This window comes from Seriola lalandi, unplaced genomic scaffold, assembly GCF_002814215.2.
Source record: "Seriola lalandi dorsalis isolate HSWRI2012SDOR001 ecotype SW California unplaced genomic scaffold, Sedor1 jcf7180002054391, whole genome shotgun sequence".
In the NCBI taxonomy this organism is placed as follows: Eukaryota; Metazoa; Chordata; class Actinopteri; order Carangiformes; family Carangidae; genus Seriola; species Seriola lalandi.
Window position 1 is genome coordinate 291,285 of NW_019524944.1, and position 22,349 is coordinate 313,633.

General features: G+C 43.0%; 2 protein-coding genes across 3 annotated transcripts; one reads left to right on the top strand and one right to left on the bottom strand.

Moving 5' to 3' along the window:
• The first annotated feature begins 1,071 nt into the window (after positions 1 to 1,071).
• On the top strand, positions 1,072 to 6,221 carry hps6 (HPS6 biogenesis of lysosomal organelles complex 2 subunit 3). The gene has a single exon (XM_023409425.2). It carries the CDS (start codon positions 1,411 to 1,413, stop codon positions 4,201 to 4,203), a length of 2,793 nt encoding a protein of 930 aa, XP_023265193.1. The 5' UTR covers positions 1,072 to 1,410; the 3' UTR covers positions 4,204 to 6,221.
• A 1,882-nt stretch (positions 6,222 to 8,103) lies between these two features.
• prom2 (prominin 2) lies at positions 8,104 to 20,336 on the bottom strand. Of its 2 annotated transcripts, none has more exons than XM_023409424.2 (24): positions 20,178 to 20,336; positions 19,013 to 19,359; positions 17,408 to 17,472; positions 16,870 to 17,075; positions 16,528 to 16,648; positions 15,943 to 16,006; positions 15,732 to 15,821; positions 14,645 to 14,841; positions 13,894 to 13,968; positions 13,528 to 13,591; positions 13,236 to 13,386; positions 13,000 to 13,152; positions 12,764 to 12,887; positions 12,590 to 12,669; positions 12,363 to 12,447; positions 12,016 to 12,159; positions 11,859 to 11,927; positions 11,599 to 11,691; positions 11,428 to 11,481; positions 11,241 to 11,321; positions 9,802 to 9,870; positions 9,573 to 9,662; positions 9,271 to 9,383; positions 8,104 to 9,121 (listed from the first exon to the last, which is right to left on the bottom strand). In XM_023409424.2, exons 2-24 carry the CDS (start codon positions 19,317 to 19,319, stop codon positions 9,070 to 9,072), a joined length of 2,547 nt encoding a protein of 848 aa, XP_023265192.1. In that variant the 5' UTR covers positions 19,320 to 19,359; positions 20,178 to 20,336; the 3' UTR covers positions 8,104 to 9,069. The 2 variants fall into 2 exon arrangements, with proteins under 2 accessions (XP_023265192.1, XP_023265191.1); XM_023409423.2 differs by having other exon boundaries at positions 8,104 to 9,136.
• Between the last annotated feature and the right edge of the window lie 2,013 nt (positions 20,337 to 22,349).

A 22,349-nucleotide genomic window follows, 5' to 3' on the forward strand; every position in this document is an offset into this window, starting at 1 on the left:
ATGGCTCCTATTCCAGGAGCTGATTAAAGGGAGTCAGTTTCTCAGGTTGGTATTAACCCAGCTGAGGTTATTATCGAGCAGCCACTCTTTTCACAGCCTCCTGACAAAATGAACAAGGACGTACTGGAACCGTTTCTCATACGTACTTTTCACAGTTTCATTTCGTGCCAGTAAAGGTAGATTCTAGCTTGTAGGTCTTGAAAGTAAAATCGGTTAAATATACTTTTTAAAAAGTACTGTCAAAGCAGACAAGGAAATTTGAACAGTTCCTCTTTTGTGTTTATCTAGATGTTGTTTTCATCTCACCTGCTGCAACTTTGAAGCTGTTTTCAGCCAAATATTGCCAGCACCACTGCAGATTCTTAACTATGTTTCTTTTGGATTATCCTCCAGCAACATGAGGAACTTTGGCAATTTTATTGATTCCCAAAGGAATACCTCTTTTTGTTTGTTTTGTCTGTTAAAAGGCCAGAGGTCGAGGTGGATCTGAAAGCAGCTCAGTATCTTGATCAAGATAAAGTTTTTTTACTGTTTGTCAACTGATGAGGAAATACCTCATTCTATAGATGGCAAATCATTAACTAAAGCAGGGCAGACAACATTATTTGTGCCTCAAAACAATAGCAAACAACACAATGAACTGACTGAAAATGTAATTCATGACCACACGGGATAGGTCGGCTCTAGACTCCATTTTGCCATGAAACATATATTGAAGGTTTTTTTTTTGTTTGTTTTTTTTGAAGAGCTACAGGTGGTTGAAACAACAACTGCTAGCAAGCATGCTGCTAAGTCACCACAACCAGAGAGACAACGATAAAGTCATATATATTTGGGGAAAAGGATATATAACGTAATATGAAAAAGTTATTTATGTTTTCAAAGCAAAGATGTTAAGATGTTTAACTTTAGTTGACTTCGACCTACCAGCTACAGCCTTTGCCATCGGGACTGAACAGCTGACTGAAGACATTCGTGCAGGGGCAGTTACTCTTCTCTCTGCCTGTAGACAGATCTTCGTTAGCCTCCATGTCGTCGTCCCGCTCCTCCTCTTATGCTAAACATGCTCGGTATCCGGAAATTAATAATCCCGTGATGTCAGGGCAGTGCTCACATAGCGTCGGATTGACTACAGTGCCTTTCTCGATTCGGGGTTTAAAAAACGTATTCAGCGGTTATTGTCAGCTAACGGTTTAGCTCCGTTGTCGTCTGTCGACATGGGCTTGCTGTGGTCGAAGGCTGTCGGTGGATGTATCCTTCCCCACGGACTTTAACAACGGGATGAAGCTGCTCTCCGGACCTAAAGAGATGCCGTTCAGTTAGCTTCTCCGCAGGTCAGATTTGTGTGCCGCACAACAAGCTAACAGGCTAGTTGATACGCTGTGGCAAGTTAATAACAAACGGGGAGTTATGGCGCGGTTGGAGAAACTGTCAGATTTCGGGGACTATACTGGCAGTAAAGAGCTAACTGACATTCTTCAGCTGACTAATAACAGTCTGTCTGACGTCCGCCTGAGCCCAGATGGTCGTCACATCCATGTCATCCTCCGCAAGCCTAAAGCCGGTCTTGTGACTTTTGACAAGCATGAAAGAGGCCAGCTGGTCCAGAACCAGAAGAAGCTGGATTTGTGGTCGACACGACCCGTGCCCATTGTGGATATTTTATATTTGGACCATAATGATAATAACAGCGTCAGCAAGAGAGACACAGCAGCCGTGGCAGTGGTGTATGAGAATGGAAAAGCTGAGTTTTGGAAATTCCAGGAGTGCAAAGCTGGCTGGCATCTCCTGCAAACATCAGACTTGTGCAACAGTCCCCGGGCCAGAGTGGTATCTGTGTGTGCTTGCTCCAATCTTATCATCTGGTGTGAGGAGAGGCCACCCTCAGAAAGCTCCCCTGCCCTCAGCTCTACAAGGAATAAGCTGAGATACTGTGTTTGCAGACGTGACTTTGATGTGGAGGAGGGGGTCGTCAGCCTGGGGGGGGTGAAAATCGCCCTCCACAACAATCCTAAATTCACTGTGGTCAGCTCAGGGGAATATGTGCATCTTCTTCCTGACTTGAAAGTGAAGCCACTGTTGAGCATTTCCAAATTCTTCCTCTCCTGGTCCCCTCGCCATGACTCCTTCAGGATCAGCACCACATGTAAAAACACTCCCCTAAAAAAGTTTTCAGCTAAAGAGTCTGACTTTAAGAGGTTGGTGACTGACTCTTTGGGATATTTATCGACTCTTGAGCCACCTGAGATCTACAACTTCTCTCCTACAGGCTGTGGAGGCCTGCTGTTGCTGCTCAGCACAGGCTGGCTGTGTCTCCTGCAGAAAGATGGGATGCTGCGACAGGTATTCAAACAGGCAGACAACTGCTTGGTAAAATACGGTACTCACACTAGCCTCTGCATGTACCAGGACACCCTGGCGCTGCTGGTGGGGCAAAATCTGCATGTCGTAGATGTGAACTGTGGCAGGGAGCTGGAAAAGATTGTGCTGGAGAGAGAGGGGTTATTATATGCAAACCGAGCTGAAAGACGTACACCTCACCTGCTCTCAGAAACCGGACTTTTTGTGGTCGTGAACAAGGAGACAGATTCCAGAGATTGTAACTCTAAGATGAAGCCCTCTGGTTTCAGTACAGTGGAGGGTATTCATCCTGGAGGCCTCCTGGTAGAGGCTGTCTTTGAGGAGGCCTGTAAATACTACCAGCAGAGGAGCCTGAGCAGCACCCAGCTCACTGTGGACACACTGAAGAAAGGAGGTAGGTTCCAGGCTCCCATCTCTTTAGCCTCCATCCTCAGGAACTACTTCAGTGCAGGGCCAAAGCAGAAGGGAGCAGAGCTGTCCCAGAATGGAGGCGGTGGATGTATGGCAGGGCAAGACAAGCTAATGGGCTCCCTGGAGGCCGAGCTGAAGGCTCTGGTCGCTCTGGAGGACGTGAAGGGGAGTTTAGTGAGGGGAAGTGCTAAAGAGGTGGAGGTAGTGTGTGAAAGTCTTGTTGAAAAAGAAGTAGCCAGACTGCTGTCATCCTCAGAGCTGGACAAAGAGACTCTGCTTTACCTCAACTCCATCTTCAGCATCTTCCCTTGCCAGGCGTGGAGAGCGGCGCAGGCTGCCCTCCAGCTACACTACAACGGTGAGGGCTCTCTGTCGAGCAAGGCGCCCCCAGATGTGTGGAAAACTGTCCTCAGTCCTGCTTCAACCTCCAGCAACCCGGCCTCCCTCCGATTCGCAAACGGGGGGCCAAAATGCCATCCCAGCCTCAACGGTGATCACTTTGCCAACTGTAAATCCAAATCTCCAAGCTCCAATTTGCCAGCTGCCTTGCCTGTGTTTGAACTCCTCTGCCACTCAGTTTTCCACTTCCAGCCCAGCTGGCTGCCCAGGTTCCTCGAGGCGGCCCAGCAGCAGCAGGGCTCAGCCGGTCTGGGCCTGGGTCTGGCATCTTCCTCCTGGAGCTTCTCCAGTGGGAGAGGTGGGGAGGGCGGGGAGAACAATGTGCCGCTCTACAAACGAGCTCTGTGCGTCTTGTCCAGCCTGGGCCTAGACAGAGACCAACACCAGGACTTGGAGGTTGAGCTGCTGCTGGTCAGCGGGCGGCCTAACGCCATCCTGCAGGCGATGAGGGTCCTCATGGCCAAACAGGAGTGGGAGCGGGTCACCCAGGTGGCCCAGAAGTTCTGCAAACAGAGTCCCCTGCTCAACAAGGAGATTTTCACTACTCTCCTGTGTGAGGTGGCCCACCACAGAGATCTGGACCCATACTTGGACCTGTTGTGGACTCTGTGCCCTGAGGACCTCTCTGTCACCACCATACTCAACTTGGTGCTGAAAAGCCTCCCTTCTCCTAACACCCCCTCTTCCTCCTCCTCCTCCTCCTCATTCTCCATGTCAACTACAACCTCCTCATCCCCTGCTCCTTTTGCAGGCCCCCACAGCAGCCAGTTGACCATCGGGCTGTTGAAACCTCTGCTGAGAAAAGTCCTTCAGCGGGAGACCAAGCCCAGCCAGCGCTACGCTGACATCCTCCAGTCCCCGGTGTTTCCCCCTCCAGCACCTCCTCGTCAGCCTGCAGAGCTGCCCAGCACAGACTCTGCTCTGGGCAACAACATCTCCCCGGCTCTTCTCACAGAAACACCTGAACAGCAGTCGTCCACACACACAACTGTGCAAAGGGCCAGGGTGGCACTACCTGCAAACCCATTCTGATTTACATAAAAACGAACTGAGCAAGCTTACAATGGAGAAGAAAATATCACTGTGCTGACAATCAAATTAAAACATAGTAACATTAGTATGTTACAGGTATCATCAGTGTAATGCAGTTATTTGATAGCGTTTTTAAACAGATTGGTAATTTCAGATGAAGTATGACACCTAGAAACTATGAAATGACTACTGAAGATCTTACCGGTGTAAATACTGCAGGTAATTTTAAAGTCTTAATGTGTACATACTGTATCTGCAATGTTATTTATCTCTTAAGCCTTAACTGCACGTGGATGAGAGAGGTATTGCATAGTCTTGCATTGAATAGGTTTAGCCTTTATCAGAATGTCATTAATAAATAATATTAATATATTGTGTTAAGTGTTTAACTGCTCAGACAAACAAACAAAGCCACTAACTCCCATTTTAGTGTGTGTACCTGTGTGTACAACATTGGCTGTCTTAAGTAGCTGATGTCTGTTAATTGTAGCCAAGTATAGCTGCCTTTCACTTGTTGATGACAGTGCATTCCTGCAGTGGGTAATCTACTGAGTTTTATCCAGACAAGCAAGCCTTTGTGTTTGAATGTTTGTTTTAAGTGAGGTATGGTTGAGAGGGGGGGGTCCCTGTACTTACTTCTAGTATTGTATTTAACACATTATAAATCCTTAAACATTAACCTGGTTTCGATGGGCTCAACCATCAGTGAACAAAACCCCCAAAACCTTCGATCTGTCCAGCTTCTGCGTCTCTCTGTTTTTTTTTTTTTTTTCCGCCATTCCTGTCGTCCATTTGTCTCTCCGGACTCCATCTTGTCCGCTCTGCTCTGTCGCAGTCCAACTCACAGGACATTCCAGGCAGAATAGCCAGTGAGACTGACTCACAGTTCGACTTTAAATTCAATTTTGGGGGTAATTCTGTTAGGATTCATGTGTGGGTTGGGCACGTTGTGACTAACACAGGCGCCCTGCTGCTTGCATAAGGTCATGTACGTCCTCCTTCATGGACCCAGTGAGGGTAATGTTATTAGAGATGTTAGGCCCTCTGTCTTGCTCCTGATATTTTTCTCCATGCTCTGAAACAGATTGCACTTTTAGATCACCCCAGTCAGTATTGTTTGTACCGTGCTTTTGATGCATCCATTGAACTGAATGTTTTTCTGATTAAGTGTTGTAAAGAAAAGTATATTTAAGTACCTGTTGTCTTCTGATGCATTTGTTTCTTTTTGAGCAGTCTGTGTGGCTTGTTTTAGTCATAGAAAGTGTTGCATGGAGCCCTCCAAAACAAAATGTTTATTTTGTAACAGTATTTGGCAGACTACTGAAATGATGACCCTATAGGCTCCTCATGGGTGAGATACTGACAGTGACATCTCTTAAGTGTTGAGTGACAATCAGACTCCAAAACGCTGCAGAACAATCAGAGTGCCTTTCACACTGCTGCTCTTCATTTACAGGGCAGTGTTACATTTCTGCTGCATCTCCTCAGCTTCAGCCATGTTCTAGAGAACGAGCTGGAGGTAGATGAGAAGATTTTTTCTTTGAGTTGTAGGTTTTTTTTTTGTACTGTAACCAGCTCTCTATCTAGGCCTCTACAGTCAAAAGCTGTTTCTGATTTCACCATGAAACCTGTTGATTTCTTACTACGGTCCAACTGGTGTATTAATAGTATAATTCCAAACTCTGATCACTTGAACAAGCATGACAATATCTGTGCGACTGATTTCAGGTCAGTGTACCAGACATGTGTCAGCCTATCTGAGAGTAACTGGGAACTCCCTGACTTCCCCACACATGCCACACAGCCCAGTGTTATGGTTGTTCAGATGTCAAATATTAATTTGCCTCAAACTTAAACTGTGCCTGTTTTCTGTTACCAAACAGTTCCTCTTGGAGTCTGACAGAGTTTCACATTGTTACTTTTCATGATCTTGTATTTTAAAAAAAGAAAACGTGTACAAGTATTTATGAACAGATGCTGTATGCTATTAAACTGAAGATAAAACTTCTGTTTCCAAATTACTTGTTCTTTATTTGTTCAGTGTAATCCAATTCTTCAAAACATCCCTGTATAAGAAATATGAAGCAACAGTGGTGACCTAACAATACATTTATATGTCAGCCACCTCCTTTTAATGGCATTTCCAAGCGTGTGTCATTCATTGTCACCTACAACAGATTGTTGTAGATCTGGTTCGTTCAGCTGTCAGCACACTCTATTCACACTGCTGCATAACAACGCACACTATTCAATCTCAAACAACTAAAATGTCGAGGCCAGTAAAGTCTTTTAGGTTTAGGTAACAGAGGAACAGTCTACTGATCTAAAGGCTTACACACAGTTATTCATTCATATGATTCACTGCCCCCGTTCCTAAGTTTCACCACGTCCCCACCATGGACAAATCCACTTACAGCTGCAGTCTGGTGTGTGTGTGTGTGTGTGTGTGTGTGTGTGTGTGTGTGTGTGTGTGTGTGTGTGTGTGTGTGATCTAGTGGAAGGATTTTAATGTGTAAATGCACTCAAATGTTTCCATAGTTAGAGCCTATAAGAGGACTGTTCACTCATTACCTATCAAGCTTCTGAATCAGAATCTGCCTCTCAACTAACTAACTGATAACAACCAAGACACTGAGTCCGTGTGTGTGGCTGCTGGATCTCACAGCAAATAGGCAGGTTGGACATGGGGATGTGAGGGTATAATCACAGGAGCAGAATAAGTGTAGGAGTGGGAAGCGGTGGGAAGCGAGTCCTGTATATTCAGTGTTAGAGGCAGAAGGTAATATGAGGCTTCCCAGTCTTCCCAGTCTTCCCGAAGGGCAACAAAACAGCAGAGAGCTGCAAAACCCGTCATAACCTGATATCCAACATCCCTCTGTTTCCCTCCCTCTTTCTTTCGCTTTCTCTTTGAGTCTCACTTTTTTTCCCCCTTCAGATTGGGTTTCTCTTTGTACAGCCTCTCTCATATTACAAGGTTTTTGTGTGACGCCGGTGCAGAAACGCCATCGATTCACTTGTTCTAATAATGGATGTAGGCATCACGTAACCAATTATATATCTGCACAGAAGGGGGCTGGCCCTGCCTGCTGCTCTGTCCTCTGTTTGTCCCTGAACAGCTGACTGGATCCTACAGAGCTGAATGAATGAATGCATCAGTACAGGGTTAACTTCATTAAAGAACATTTTCATCACTTACAGTAATGGGGTTTTCACATAAGTCACAATTACCTTTTATACCTTCCAGTTAATGCAGTTTACAACTGTACCCTCCCTAAAAAAGTCATCATAGTGTATGTCTGTTGGTTATTATCTCATCAAGAAATGAAAGTGAGGTTCATGTTATTGTGAAAACTTCAAATAAAAGAAAAATAAAATCTTTACAACCGTTGACACAGTTTTCCTCTGTTAATTCATCCACACAGTGTCACATGAGATGGAAACTTCGAGTTGAGTTCTTGATCTGTTTGCATGAACTGTTGCAGTAGCAGAGATGCATGACAGTGATTATGATCACAAAGACACACCATCTCTGTCCTACATAGTAATTCAAAACGTTATAAAAGTGTGTCTGTGTAATCTGTGCAAATATGCACTTTATGTAGTAGCTACTAACTGTTTGCGAACAGTGTAATAAAGCCACATAAGAGTCTAAGATAACTGACCAACCGTGAAGTCACCATCAACTGAGTCTTTATGTCACTGTCACACGTGAACTATAGGAGCGCAAGTTTAGTTTCTGACATGTCGCTGCAGTGAGGTGAAGGTAGGACTTTGCTGGACCACAAATGTGCACTGTGAAAAGCACTTTCATGGTTTGTGTGGAGAACAGACACAGTGATATGGGAAATTCTACTCACGTTGCGGTTAAAAGGTAGAAAAATGCACAGCAGACTCGGTGCATTTGTCAGTCGGTAACCTTTTTTACTCACAGTAGTTTTCACAACAGCTGGCAGAAATGAATAAACCACATAAAGTGCCGTGTAACAGAGAGCTAAAACACAATCTACTACTGAGTACAAAGTAGTGCAAAGTAAAAAAAAAAAAAGTAAATCATTATTATTAAATCAATAATCTCATCAGTCAAAATCTAAATTTACAAAAACATATTTGCAAACAAAATGGTAATGAAAAACCTTAAGTGTCGTTGTAGCATTAAATAGAAATCATATGGTGACTGATAGTTTCAGTCACAAAAGAAAGTGTATTCATTTCATGATTCACACAGGAAATTGTGCTTTGATTTCCAACATAGCAGCAAGAGTGTGAGAATTAAGTTAAAAGGTTGCCAAACGAGCGACAGAGACTGGCACATCACAAATGCCTGTTGGCACAGTAACACACTGCTGCGTTCTCTGACAGCACTGCCACCGACGTGACTATATATAAATATATAAATGTGGTCAAAAAATCAGCTTCTCATAAAATATGAAATATATATTCTCTGAATCCAGCAGCAGGGTCAGCTCATACATATTAAATACATACAAAACGTATGTAAACAATGAATAACAGAAACGCTTTAAATCTTTATTTAAAATGATGATAAAAAAAAAAAGGTCCCTGAAGATTCCCTTATGCCCTGCGTCCACCTGAGGTCAATTCACAGATGTTGAGTATGGTGTATGAAATCTATTGTATGACCACTGAGATCGCTTGATGAGTGGCTTTGCTTGGTGAAAACTGGAATATAAAAAAGTAAGGTAAGGTGAAATAGGTAACCCACACAGTTTTTCAGTTTGAGACTTTGCTTCAGAGCGACAATGTGCCCAATGTGTGCAGGAGTGCACCATGTGCTTTGATTTAGTCAAGGGATGCCACAGTCATGTCTGCAGTCTCTTAAAGCTGTGCCGCACATATGCCGCCCTCTCAGGTGATTTTCATCTGGGCCCGTGGGATGTGGTTCATAATTATGTGGTCTCTGGAAACAGAGACACTAACAGCGGTCAAATGCAGGTCAGCACAGTCAAATGAATCAGTCATATGATTCTTTCACAACATGAGCACACACAGATATGTATGTGTAAATAGCTCTAGTAGATGCATGTTTGTGTTTTTGTTTTTACTTACTCAAAGACATCAGAGTGCTTCATTTTCCTGTAGTATTTGGCAAGTTTGATGGAAAAGATGATGCTGGGGATGAAGAAGATCAAACACCAGCCCAGACTGAACCAGAACGCATTCTAAAGAGAGAGAGAGAGCAAAAAACAATGCAGGGCCGATAACCAGGAAAGTGATTTATAACCTTTTGACGAAGATAAAAAATTGACATTCGTAAAAATTGGTTCCCATTCTCCCATTCTCCAGTGTATTGGTCAGTTAGGGGCGGAGTTGTGCAGGCGTGGGCGAAGCTGACAACATCTGATACTCACCAGGGACTCCACCACGCGTGAGCAGACAATGGTCTCCAGCGAGTCCAACGCACCCGCCACCGGCCGACAGCGGCCAACCTGCTGTGTGATCTGAGGGAGAATGCACACAGGGCAAAAGGTGAACTCATGTGCACACAAACACAACCACAAACACAAACACAAACACAAACACAAACACCAACGGGCGTTTATTTTAACAAGTGCAGGCACAGATTTGAACAGACTTTACCGTGAGGTTGGCCCACTCAGCGTAAGCAACGAAGTAACTCAGCTGACAGTCCAAAAACTTTCTGCTCTCCTAGGATCCAGAGAGAGAGAGAGAGAGAGAGAGAGTAAATTCCACACATTTTCTCCCTGCTTTACACTGGGAAGTCATGAGGAATCAGTGGAACGCCTGGCCATCTTAGAAGTGTGGAATTCTGGGTAAATCCTCTGAAGTGACCCGTAAATAACTGCCATAGCTTTATGATTAGACAAGGAAAGGAAAGTTTATTTTATATAATGCACGTCTTACTCAGTTCTTTGCACAATGCATTAAAAACACTAAAGGTCAATTGGAGATATTCCATTGTCAATACGTTATTGTGTTTCCCGTGTGAGGCTTAATAGAGCTTATCCCTCTGTGGCACTGACCTTACAAACATAATGAGCCACACACGCTGCACTGGGCGACACGTTCCATCGTTACAATGAACACCGGTTTATTTTGAGTCCTGCTGGTGCTGTAAATACTCACTAGAGCAACAAACACATTTTACTCCACAGTTTAAAATAGCCTCCACAAAATGCACCATAGTGGCCCCTTTTTTTTAGGAAATTACTGAGTCTGTTTTTCAAAAAATGACTGAGATGTTGAGATGTTTCTAAAGATTTTCTGTCTTCAGCAGATACGAAAGAGCGTGGGGCTGAGCGCCACAGACAGAGCAGGGGAGTCCGTGAAAGATGGACTAGCACATTGTTAATATAGAACAATGCCAACCTAATCTTTTTAATAGAAGATGACTGATGATTATTTGACAGGTTGAGATGTAAATGTGGATAATTAAAGTGGATGCTGAAGTTTCAACCAAAGGCAGCGCACTTAAAGGTTGTTCAATTCAGGGCAAGTTTGTTCCAGTTTGTTTATTTGTTGCAGCTCTGAGGTACATAGCAAGTAAATGTTGTTTCTACATGTTTAGTTTGGACTCAGAGGATCGTTAGCACGCCCCTATGAGATGACCTTAGGGTTCACATGATACCAGACAGTCAGAGAAGTATTTGCACTTTAAACCTTGGAAGATAATTCAGATACACAAGAATTACTTTCAGTTTTCTTTCTTTTTGTTAGCAAAGTTTAACATAAGATAAAATGGATATCAGAAATAAATTAGTTTGATCCCAGACCACTCAGTACTTCACTTCAAAGCAACCAGTAATAAATTGTTAAAATGCATGTAGAACTATAATTAAAGACAAATACGACTGGACACTAAATGTTACTCATTCCCTGTGGATGGGAAACCCAACAGCCACATTGTTTCAGCTCCAAGCAGCACACCCGCACTAACTGAGCCATAGCATCTCCTCCCCCTCCTCCCCCTCTGGTTAAATGACTGACCCACCACAGGCATTAGCAGACCACATGCAGCACTTTTTCTTCTAACTCATGTGACTCGTGGCTCTACTCACGGTCTTGACGATCTGTGTCGTATTTGTGTTGAGGAAGTCTTGTGCTGCTCCCACGTTGCTCAGCACCTCCCCCACTGTTCCCTGGGAGAGCCAGAGAGGCGAGAATGAGCCACAGAAAGAAAGAGAGGGGAGGAGAGGAGAGTGATCTTTACTCCTTGCAGTTCCAGGTGTCGGTCGGTGTACTCACATTGATTTTTTCTATGTTGGATTGAAGGCCATTGATGGTCGAGTTCAGGTTTTCCTGAGGGCAAACGCAGTATGTTTAAATTCAGAGGAGTGGCCGACATGGGAAAAAAAAGGAGATCCAGAATGAGGATAACAGGGAGAGATGGCAGCCCAGATAAGGAAAGCTACTCACCACTTGTGGGATGATGGTTGTATCTATGCTGGTTTGGATCTTCCTCAGGTCACTGGCCTGTGTTTGGAGATCTTTTCGAATATCAGTGTTTGTCTTGAAACGAGCAAATGGTTGGTTAGAAAGAAGGTAGAAAATGGACACGAGAAAAAACAAAGTGAGTTAGGACTCATGTGACGTGTTTTTAGAGCAGAAAAGCAGAGTAAAGGGTAAAATATTAACAGGGGGTAATGTTTTATGTATGATTACGCCTTGTCACTCACTTGAACGGAAGCTAAGTTATCAAGTTTATCAGCTGTTGTATTCAGATTGATCCTGGAAATGTTGTTCACCTGAAAGAGACACGCACTATGTCACAATTACATGTTACACATGAAAGCACGTACAAAGATACATGTAACCCCCGTGAATAACGCCCACCTGCTGTGTGATAGCAGTGGAGTCAAAACTTTGAGCGTCGGCGGAGAAGCTGCTGAGTTGTTTTTTAACTTCAGGGCTTAGGAGGGTGATGGCGGACAGAGTGATGTCTGTGTCCTCAAACTGCTGCCGGATCTGCTCTGTGTACTGCGTGCGTGAGTAAGTGTGTGTGTGTGTGTGTGTGTGTGTGTGTGTGTGTGTGTGTGTGTGTGTGAGCGACAGGGAGGGGAGTGAGAGAGAAAAATAACAAACATTATGAATGGTGATATAGGTTTTAATGCACATAAATTTATTGGAAGTTTGAGCTATATTTATTTTGAACAGTCCAAAAGGACGGCAAGGAAACTCACCTTAGATACATTGAGGAATTCTCCGAGGTCTATGTCTTCATACAAGTGGAGTGTTGTCCACAGAGACTTGTTATCCTCGCAGTCTCTGGAAACATTAACATCAAGCAAAATCAAGTCTAAGTGATTTGTACATCCCCACTGACTTTAGACCTGGGGGAAAAAATCATGTCTAACTGTGTATGCATGCACATTCGTTCCGGTGTGAGAGGTGAACTGGCGTTACATACCTATAGACATCAGAGAAACTGATGTTATTAAGTCCTACGGTCTGATCTATCCCTGGAATTAAACCTGGAGAATCAATGAACTGTGGAGAGAAGGGGAGATAATATCAACACGCGGCATCTGTACCATCTTTGCCCTGTTACTACGTGTGTGTGTGCAGGCGTACGTGTACGTACCTTCAGCAGCTGTCCGTTGTTCCAGGGCCGACAGAGCAGAGTGTAAACGTTCCCGCCCAGCAGGAACAGCAGCAGCACCACTATCATGAACAGCCACGAGAAGAGGAAGCTGACGCCTGCACCCCTGCAACCACATCCAAAGGTCAAGAGGTCAAACAAGCGCTCAGGAGGTGAAACAGTTTGAACGGTTATATGTGACTTAAACGATGAAAGCGACATCATCAGCCACTACTCACATCATGAGGAAGGTGCCGCCACAATCCACCGTGCAGGAGCGCTTTGTGGGGTCTGCTTTGGGTTTCAGACCCGCAGGGCCCAGGACCAGACCCAGGAGGTTACACACCACCACCAGGAGCACGACACAGCACAGGGCAACACACAGCGACCACCTGGAGAAGAATAAGCACACGATGAGCGATTTGTGGGTTCTTCTTCCACTGATCATGTGCGTTTGCACTCCCGGGCGTTGTACCTAATATTCTCGGCTCTCTCGACCTCTGGGGTGACTTTGCTGATTTCTACACGCGCCTGGTTCAGAGCCCCCGACACGTTGGTCAGAGCAGGGATGTTACTGGTAACCTGTGAGATCTGGGTTTTTATGTCACCCAACTGCTGCTTGCTATCTAAAAAACACAGAGAGAAAGACACACACAAACATGTATCTTAAAATTCACCTAAATTCAACTAAATAAGTGATTTAAGACACTAATATTTGAAAGGGAAGTAAAGGCCTGAAGTTTGTGACTGTGAATGCGCTCACTCACTTTGAACAACATCCTTGGTGTCATTGACCACCCTCTGGGGGATGCTGTTGAAATAATTCTCCACCTGAATCGAAGAAGTAGTACGTTCATTTTCATAAAAGCACATAAATAGTTTTGCAATATAGTGTTTATTTGTCTACATTTGGAAAAAGAAAAAAGTGATTCATCTCTTTGTACACACATTCATTGCACTTTTAGTTTGGTAAAAATCCATTAGTCACATTTTATTCCATTATCTTTGGTTAAAGATTCTTCACACTCTTCCCCCTATCTATCCACAAATTCTGAAACGTTAACAAAGAAGGCATTATATTATAAAAACTGCTGATTTTATGACCATGTTTTCAGTGGGAAAAAGTCACTGACCTCCTCAATTTTCGCTGTGAGGTTAATTTTGATGATTTCATCCACCGCAGACTGGAGCTCATTCAGGCTGGGAATCTGTCAACAATCACATGTAATACCTTCAACCAACAGAAGGAGGCAGCAGACTTTCAGCAAAACAAGCCCTGGCAAGTTTTCTCACTGATGTTACCCAAGAACCAGGAATTATACATGGATTTGAAAGAATGTCTTAATCTTGTTTTCATGATGACAATCATATTGTAAAGAGGAGAGGAGAGGAGAGGAGAGGAGAGGAGAGGAGAGGAAAGGAGAGGAGAGGAAAGGAGAGGAGAGGAGATGAGAGGAGAGGAGAGGAGAGGAAAGGAGATGAGAGGAGAGGAGAGGAAAGGAGAGGAGAGGAGAGGAAAGGAGAGTCTGCATGTGTCATAGAGAGTGACAGAGGAGTGTAGGAGGAATAGAAACAGATGGGAGGAGGACAAATCAGCTGTTCAGACAAAGCCAAAAACGTAGAGGTATTATCATCATCTCAGCTTGCGTCAGAGACAGTTCGACTGCATAACTGACACTTCCTGTTTATTCATGTAAATGTCTTGTCAAACCCAGTAACACGGCTGAATCTTAGTCTGTACTTTTCTAGCATAAAACACTGAAGCTGACAGGAGTGGATGTTCAGACCAACCTCATTTAATTTGCCTGTGTTGTTCAGTTCATCCATTCAAGAAGAAAACATCCCACACTACACACTAGGTGACACACTAAGACCAGTACTTACAGTGATGGAGGTGTCCAGTGTTAGTGCCTGTAGCTCTAACTTTAGGGCGTTACAGCCAGTACAGTCTGGGTGGGACAAAGTCTCATTGATGCGACTTCTAACAACAGTGACATCGGCCTGGAGGGCATCCACGCTGGACTGCAGCTCGGCCAAAGACGAGTTCAGTTTGTCAAGTTTAACACTGGTGTTCCTAGTCTCTACGAGTACAAATGTAAAACACATAAATACTAGTCAGTGTATGCACATTTTTTAAAAATAATAATAATAATAATGGTTTAAAGACATTCATCTCTCCCTTTTGATTCTACACGGCTTTGAAATGAAAAGCAGCTTCAAAAGCCAAATGGAAGTTCTAAAGAAAAAGCACTATAAGAGAAAAAACAAAAGGGAAATCATTGTTATCCAGCTGCTTTTTGTAAATCATTACAAATACTTTCCACATTGCTCTGCTAAGCCTGGTCTGTGTTACTCAAAGAGTCGACATGCAGTGTGAAGAAACATGTTGGTAAGGGATGTATCAACACTCGATTTGTCATCATAGAAAAGACAGAATTCCTGCAGCCAAAAAAATTATGATTTAATGCTGGTGAAAGTATTTTGTTCATTTTGTATGTGACGATCGGCTGTGTGAACCCTCAGCAAAGCTTTCTGACACAGAGAGTGCATGTATTATACTCAGATGATACTTAACTTATAAACAAAGTCATATTTAACTGTGCTCTTTTACTTTCCAGTAAGACATGTAAATAACAGTCAGATCAAACAGAGGATGCGGTTTACAGCCCCAGGGCCTGTGTCCAGTATGCATGAACGCCATCCATAATGAGGGACAATTATTTCTGTATTTGTATTATAATTTTTTTTTTTGTTTTGCGACAACTATTAAAAACAGCTGGTCACAAAAAAAGACACCTGTCACTTCATCAAAAGCTTCAATGTCAGGCTAAGAGGTTAAATGTAGTGAAACTGCACAGTGCGCGCATGAGCAGGACCCCACCTGCGTGATCACTGATCTCGTGTCAGATAATTCACACAGGCATTTACATGCTGGGTCTGAAACAGGACCGAGCACGCAGGCTCATCATACCTTGGTTCAGACGTATAACTGGGTGCAGCGCTGGACCCAGAGTTGGGTTGAATTGCTCCTGGATCTCTGTTCCCAGCTGGCGTCCAATGTCTAATTCATAAGGAACAAGGAGATGGTTGATTACGTGAGATGAACGGACACTGTGATGCTTTGGCTAGAGTGTAAAAAAAGTGGTTTCTCTATTTGTAGATAATAAGTTCCCTGTTCTTACCATCCAGGTTTGTGGTGACTTCTTGAATAGTTTTGTAGCTCTCGTTCACCACATAGTCAATTTGCTGGAGATAGGCATAGGGAAAACAAACAATTTCAACAATTTCAAAGTGGGCACATAATATATAGGTTGAAATGCAACATACAGTGTGTCAAGGACTGATTACATGAGCTAATCATAGTAGCTTTTGCAAATGAACAGCACACAGAATGCGACCCTATCTCTTCCCCCTTCTCCATTTTCCCACTCTGTTGTATTTTGAGATAAGTGTATTGACTCTGCAGAGAACAGGGCTGGTCATGATTGGAGAACTGGGCGTCTGTTTGTGTCTCACACAAAAGCTGTCGAGTCCCAGCAGATTGATGACGGCTGTGCAAGAGCTAATGTGACTAATCTTGAATAGACTCTAACAAGATTATTTGCATTTTCTATACGTAGTAAATGTTTAAGAACAAAGATCAAGAGTAGGCTATTAGGTCAACCAGTATTGATAAATGCTGCCACACTGAGGTCCCAGACCTTTGACCTTTGTGTATTTCCATACTCACATTTTGCACTTCAAATCTACAGGAGGGTTTCTCTTACCTGAGGCACAGATGTGAGGAAGGTGTGGATGTTGTCTAGAGTCGTGTTGAGCTTCACTGGACTCTGATCCACACTCACATTTAGGGCTTCATTACTTCTGAACATGCAGATGTTCCCAGCACTATAAACATGCACATACACACACACACACACACACACACACACACAGACCACAATTAAATGTGTCATGAAGTGAGACGCAGACATTCAAGCTGTCTTTTTTCAATGCAAATTTCAGATAACACACCAATATGCTGTTCAGAAACACACGTGAGTGTGCGCGCACGCACACACACACACACACACACACACACACACACACACACACACACACACACTCACAGGATAATGACTGTGGTGACAAATGCACCCCAGTAGAGAGTTCTTCTGCGACAGTGAATGGAGGACGTCTGCTTCTGGTACATCTTCCCACCACAGTTGCCACAGCAGCGACAGCACGCCAAGAAGAAACCAACAATGGGCATCAGAATGATGTACAGGATACCAATTGCTGTGCATACCAGGAACCCCACTTCATACACCAGGACCTGAACACAAAACACACGACAAACAGACAAATTATATGTTTTTGACAAATATTAAAAATGGCACAAATATCACTTTCAAGGGACTGCGGCAGGTCTCTGTGGCGTCATCATACCTAAAATAGTAGTTTTACTTTACTCCGGTAACAGTCCACAATCACAGAGCATGAAAGAGCCTCAGTAACTTCAGCCGACTGGTAAACACACTCACAAAGATGGTTCAACATTCAACATTCTCACATTACCAGCTCAAGGGGCTCTGAGGAGGATGTGTCCGTTTTTTCCCATGTAGTTTAAGTATGACATGTGTGTAAAACTCATGATCATTCACTTACTTCTTTGACGAGGTCTTGATTTGACGACTTTTGCTCCACATTATCAACTATTTTCAGGATTAGATCTAGAAAGAAGTGGGAGAGAAAACAAAAGTTTTTAAAGAGCTGATTACTATCCTCCAGTGTGTTGTGTTACTGTCCTACTCATCCACGTGCAAAAGCCCAACCAACGGGACAATCTATCCTGTAGAAACATTTTAATCTCTTGCTTTGTAAAGGCGGAAATCTGACACCAGCATCTTGCAGTTACAAGGAAATCAGCATCGCTTTCTGGCGAGATTAGATTTTTAAACACAAAAAAACAAACAGAATACAAAGCATGCCATATATGTTTCCACTTAACCATGTTGTTGTGGATAATACTCCAAAAACACAGGCGCAGGTAAATGGGAAGACATGTTGTTCAGGTGCTGTTCACGCGAGCTACTTGTGCCATCTGTCTTGTGTCACATCAGATAGCAGCATAAAATGTTCTGGAAATTTGCATTTTACCTCATTGCTTGACATTTCCCTTTAACCTGTTTAGTTTGTTATAAAAAGCTTTACTTTTACTGTTAAACTCCCAGTGGGATCTCTGACTCACAGTGAGGTTTGAATAAATACTACATGAAACTGTGAGCTGCTGGAGTGTTATGTTGCTGATATTTGCTCATTATCTTAGCATTCATTGGAGTCTAAAAATTGATGTCACTGTTTCACAAAATGTCCTTTCAGTTCAGTCTTGATTAAATCAGTGATCAGCAAATCTTCACAAAACAGAGACAATAGATCAGCTGAGTGAAGGATCTGTTGTGTATCTGTGTATCTGTGTATATCCTTGTTTTGGCTTTCTAGCTTGTAATTGAGAAAGAAATACTCCTCCTCCTTTATTACTGGCTGTTTAACATTTATAACCTGCGGGAAGCATAAAGTTTACAGTTTACAATAAGACATCCAGCCATTTGCCTTATCATAGAGTGACAGAGTCAGTGCAAACAACTGTTGACACAATAAACATGAACAGTTTCAAAGGTGAAACACAATTCTGTGAAAGCGTCATTAAGTGGATAACGCTTGAAATCCTCTAACACTGTCAATTTTTTGTCACTGACATTTTTTTGTGTCAGTTCGTCTGGGTTTTTTTTTTTCAAAAGTCAATACCAAGCAGAAGGTAATGTGCGTAACAGAGAAGGGTTTACGGAACAATTACAACACATCACAGGGCCAGACAAAAGACTACAGGTGCGACTGGAGTCTGAGTCACAGGAAACACTGGTCTAAAGACATCAGAGCAGGACATAAAGGTTAATGATTGACTCAGCGAAATACAAAAATGCCCATTAACTTAATGATTTACCAACCCTGCCATCTTTTTGGATGGGTTTTAATAGGACAGAGCAGGAGTAAAGGCCACAAGTGATGGCTTACTTTTGCCCCTGTAGGGAAATTTTGCCCAGCACAGAGCTGGAAACCAGAAGATTTCAATGTAATTTAAATTGCACCTGATTGCTCTGTGAGCTAGAGCCTGAACAAAGTGTAGTGGACTGAGTAAATAGACAGGGTTACTATACATCCAAACATGACAGGAGAGATTCGAGATGGGTTATTAGTGATGATGACGCTGACCTCCAGGAAATGGGTTAGGCTGGACTGTGTGGAGGAAGGACTGGACCAGAGCTGCCATAAAGCCCTCATCTGTGTTTCCCGTGTCCTGGTACTGAGGTGAGGGGAGGCTCTGCGGGGTCACAGCTGCTGCACAGGCAGTCTGAGGAGGGACAGACTGGGCCATGCTGAACCCAAGCAGCATCACTCCCACGAGGGTCCTGAGTCCTCCAGCGCTGCCCCGCCACCTCCAACCTCTCATACTATCACACAAGCCCATGTTCATAGGTGAGACGGGTGGGGAAGGAGTCGGCAGAGAAAGCAGGTTCATAGAGTGATCACTTCATGGCACAAGCTCTGTTTTGCTGCATCTGGAAACGAGACAAAAAGACAGAAGACAATGACACACTCTTACAAGGCAGGAGAATTAGAGACTGGAGAACAAACCCACAGAAACCCACAGATTGAGTCACACAGGAGGATGTCACGGCACTGTTCCTTACGAAATGGCAATGATGAAAAACTGCTGTTATTTTACAGAAGAAACGTTAACAATGGCATTTTGCAAAAGGGGAATCTAAATGTTAAGCCAACGCCTGTTTTGTTCCTGACAATAAGTGGTGCCCTTTAAGCGTCTGTTTCATACTATACTTATCCAGAGACTTTCTTCATGGAATACAGGACGTGCTGACATTTAAAAGTTACAGGAAAAAGTCTTAGAGAGCATGATATTGTACATTAAAAGGATTAAAATAACCTGTGAAGCTGGCTTCTGGCTGTTTACACTGTTGTATAAACAGGAGATACCTGCATCACATCTCTGTTTTTAGTGGGTGTAGCTCTCTTGGGTAAATAAATTTACTAGGGTAAAGCCTCAGACCAACTGAACACACTTACTTCTCATACAGTTAAAACAAGCTGTTGAAAGCAGAGAAAGCATCTACCAGTTTTTTCTTTTAAAAGAGACACACAGCAGCATGAGGATATTTACTGTACATACTGGGCCGTCTGAGCAGTTTCTCCTAGTCAAGGCATTAGTCCAAGGTGTGAGTGAGAAGGTAAGGAGGAAAAAGGTGAGGTCAAAGTGAAAAGTGGGCAGATAAAGAAGAAATAGAAATGTAAAGGAAAACAAAATGTAGACGCAGGAGAGCAGAGTGAGCGTCCGGCAGTTCTCTCTCAGTCGACTCACCTTCCTTGGCCTGGACAGTGAAGGACAGTTGTGCTGCTCTGCTTTACCGTAATTCAGTAAGGGGTGTGTGACTCTCACAGTCCTCTGTAGAAACCTGATATGCTCTGCAGCTGCGCTCAAGTTGAAGTTGACTGTGTGCTGGTTTGGATAACACTGGCTCTAAGAGGAGAGGGAGAGAGGGAGAGAGGGAGGGAGGGAGGGAGGGTCTTAAAGAGAGGAACAAGCAAAGGAGGAGGGGAAAGTGGTGGGAAGGAAACAAATAACTAGCAGGGTTACCTTTTTTCCCTCACTTTGTTTCCTGGTGTGTGTCAGGAGGAAAAAGAAGGGATGTCAACATGGTTACGTTTATGCTAATACTAGTTAAATTTTTGCCATAGGTCGTAAAGCAAGGAAGACAAAAAGAAAATTAGTTCAAATCAGCGAATGACCATCGATCACAATTTATTGTATTTATTCTTGATTAAATGGGGATTTTTGCTCATCAAGTCATTCCAAATGCATCAGTCCACATCTGGTGTGGTGTCCAAACAAGTAATGACACAGCCCAAATATGCAGGGCAAAATAGCTGGGAAGGATACACTCGGGGTAGGGAGTTTTGAGAACACATATTTAAATATTGCCAAAAAATCATCATAAATATTTCAGTTGACATTACTGGCAATAGTTGAGAGATTATATTTCCCCCATGTTATCACTGTGAGAGATAATTCTGCAGCTGAACAAGTCAAGACAAGAATTAAACAATAATGCTCTTCAGACTAGTATTAAAGTACTCTCAGGAGAAGAACCACCTCACAGGAACAAGATAGAGATACTGTTATTACTATATTATTCTCATGAGATCACTGTTTCATCATCACTGTCTCTGAAGTCTAGTTTGAGAACTAGGTCTACAACCTGCAGAGCTCTGTGATATCCCCCCGCCCTGTGTGACGAGACGCTGGCAGTCGGGACTCCTCCACAGCTACAGGGTAGAAAATGCATTTGCACAAAACGGAACAAGATTGTACCACAGTCGTAAATCTGATATTCCCTTTCTAAACTCTACTGAAGCCCATAAAGCGGAAGGAGTTGTACACTTGTCTCTGTCCTCTTCTCTTGTTTGCCTTATCAGGTGCACAGTCACTTGCCAATCACTCATCCCTGGTACACCTCGACCCAGAGTCATCAATTACAGGCTGAGCCTTTAATCTGCTACCAAGAGAGCTCTCACCAAGTAGCTCTGGCATGTGAACACTATCAAGGCCTTCCAGTAATGTCACTGATTCTGTGTTCCTGAAACAACGGCTCTGGGACACCATGTGAAACTCCTTTAAACTCCCTTGTAAAAAAAAAAAGAGTGGCTTTTGAAAATAAGGTTTTTTTCTCCTCTTTCTCTCAGTTTGAGTGGCGCCCACACCCAACTGTGTTCATAGGTGGGAAGCCAGTGAGGGATCATGTCTTTAACGCAACAATAGTGACTCCTACTGGGTTGTTCTGTTTGTGTTGCGATAAGGACAAGATCCCTCACTGGCTTCCCAGCTTATTGTGAATCATACAACCACAGTTTACAGGGATTGAAGTTGAGTCTCTGACTGACTTTGGTGCAAAATTGTAGTTTATACTAACAGGAACTACAGTATACAACAAAACTGAGTACACCCCTTTGCAACATCACTACAATGATAAATGATTCAAAGTACTACAACAGTGACTGCCCAGTCCCAAGAAGCCTCGCAGGAGAGGAATGAACATGACAATGATCAAACACACAAAAATCACAGAGCTGTTAGAGAACAATAAAGTGAAGACTGTGGCCCCTGACCTGAAACCTATAGAACACCTTTGGACTTTTGAGTATTTTCAAGTGGAAGGTGGAGCAGCAAAGAGCAGCTGAAAAGAGTCATTTGTGACGAATGCCATCTGTCCAGTTTAATTATACTATATTATTTTATATTACATTATATTATATTATGTTATGTTATATTATGTTATATTATATTATATTATATTATATTATATTATATTATATTATATTATATTATATTATATTATATTATATTATTCTATGTTATATTATATTATATTGGATTATATTGGATATTATATTATATTGTATTATATTACATTATTTTATATTATATTATATTATATTATAGTCAGTCAAACATTTCTGTTTTTCAAATTAATTG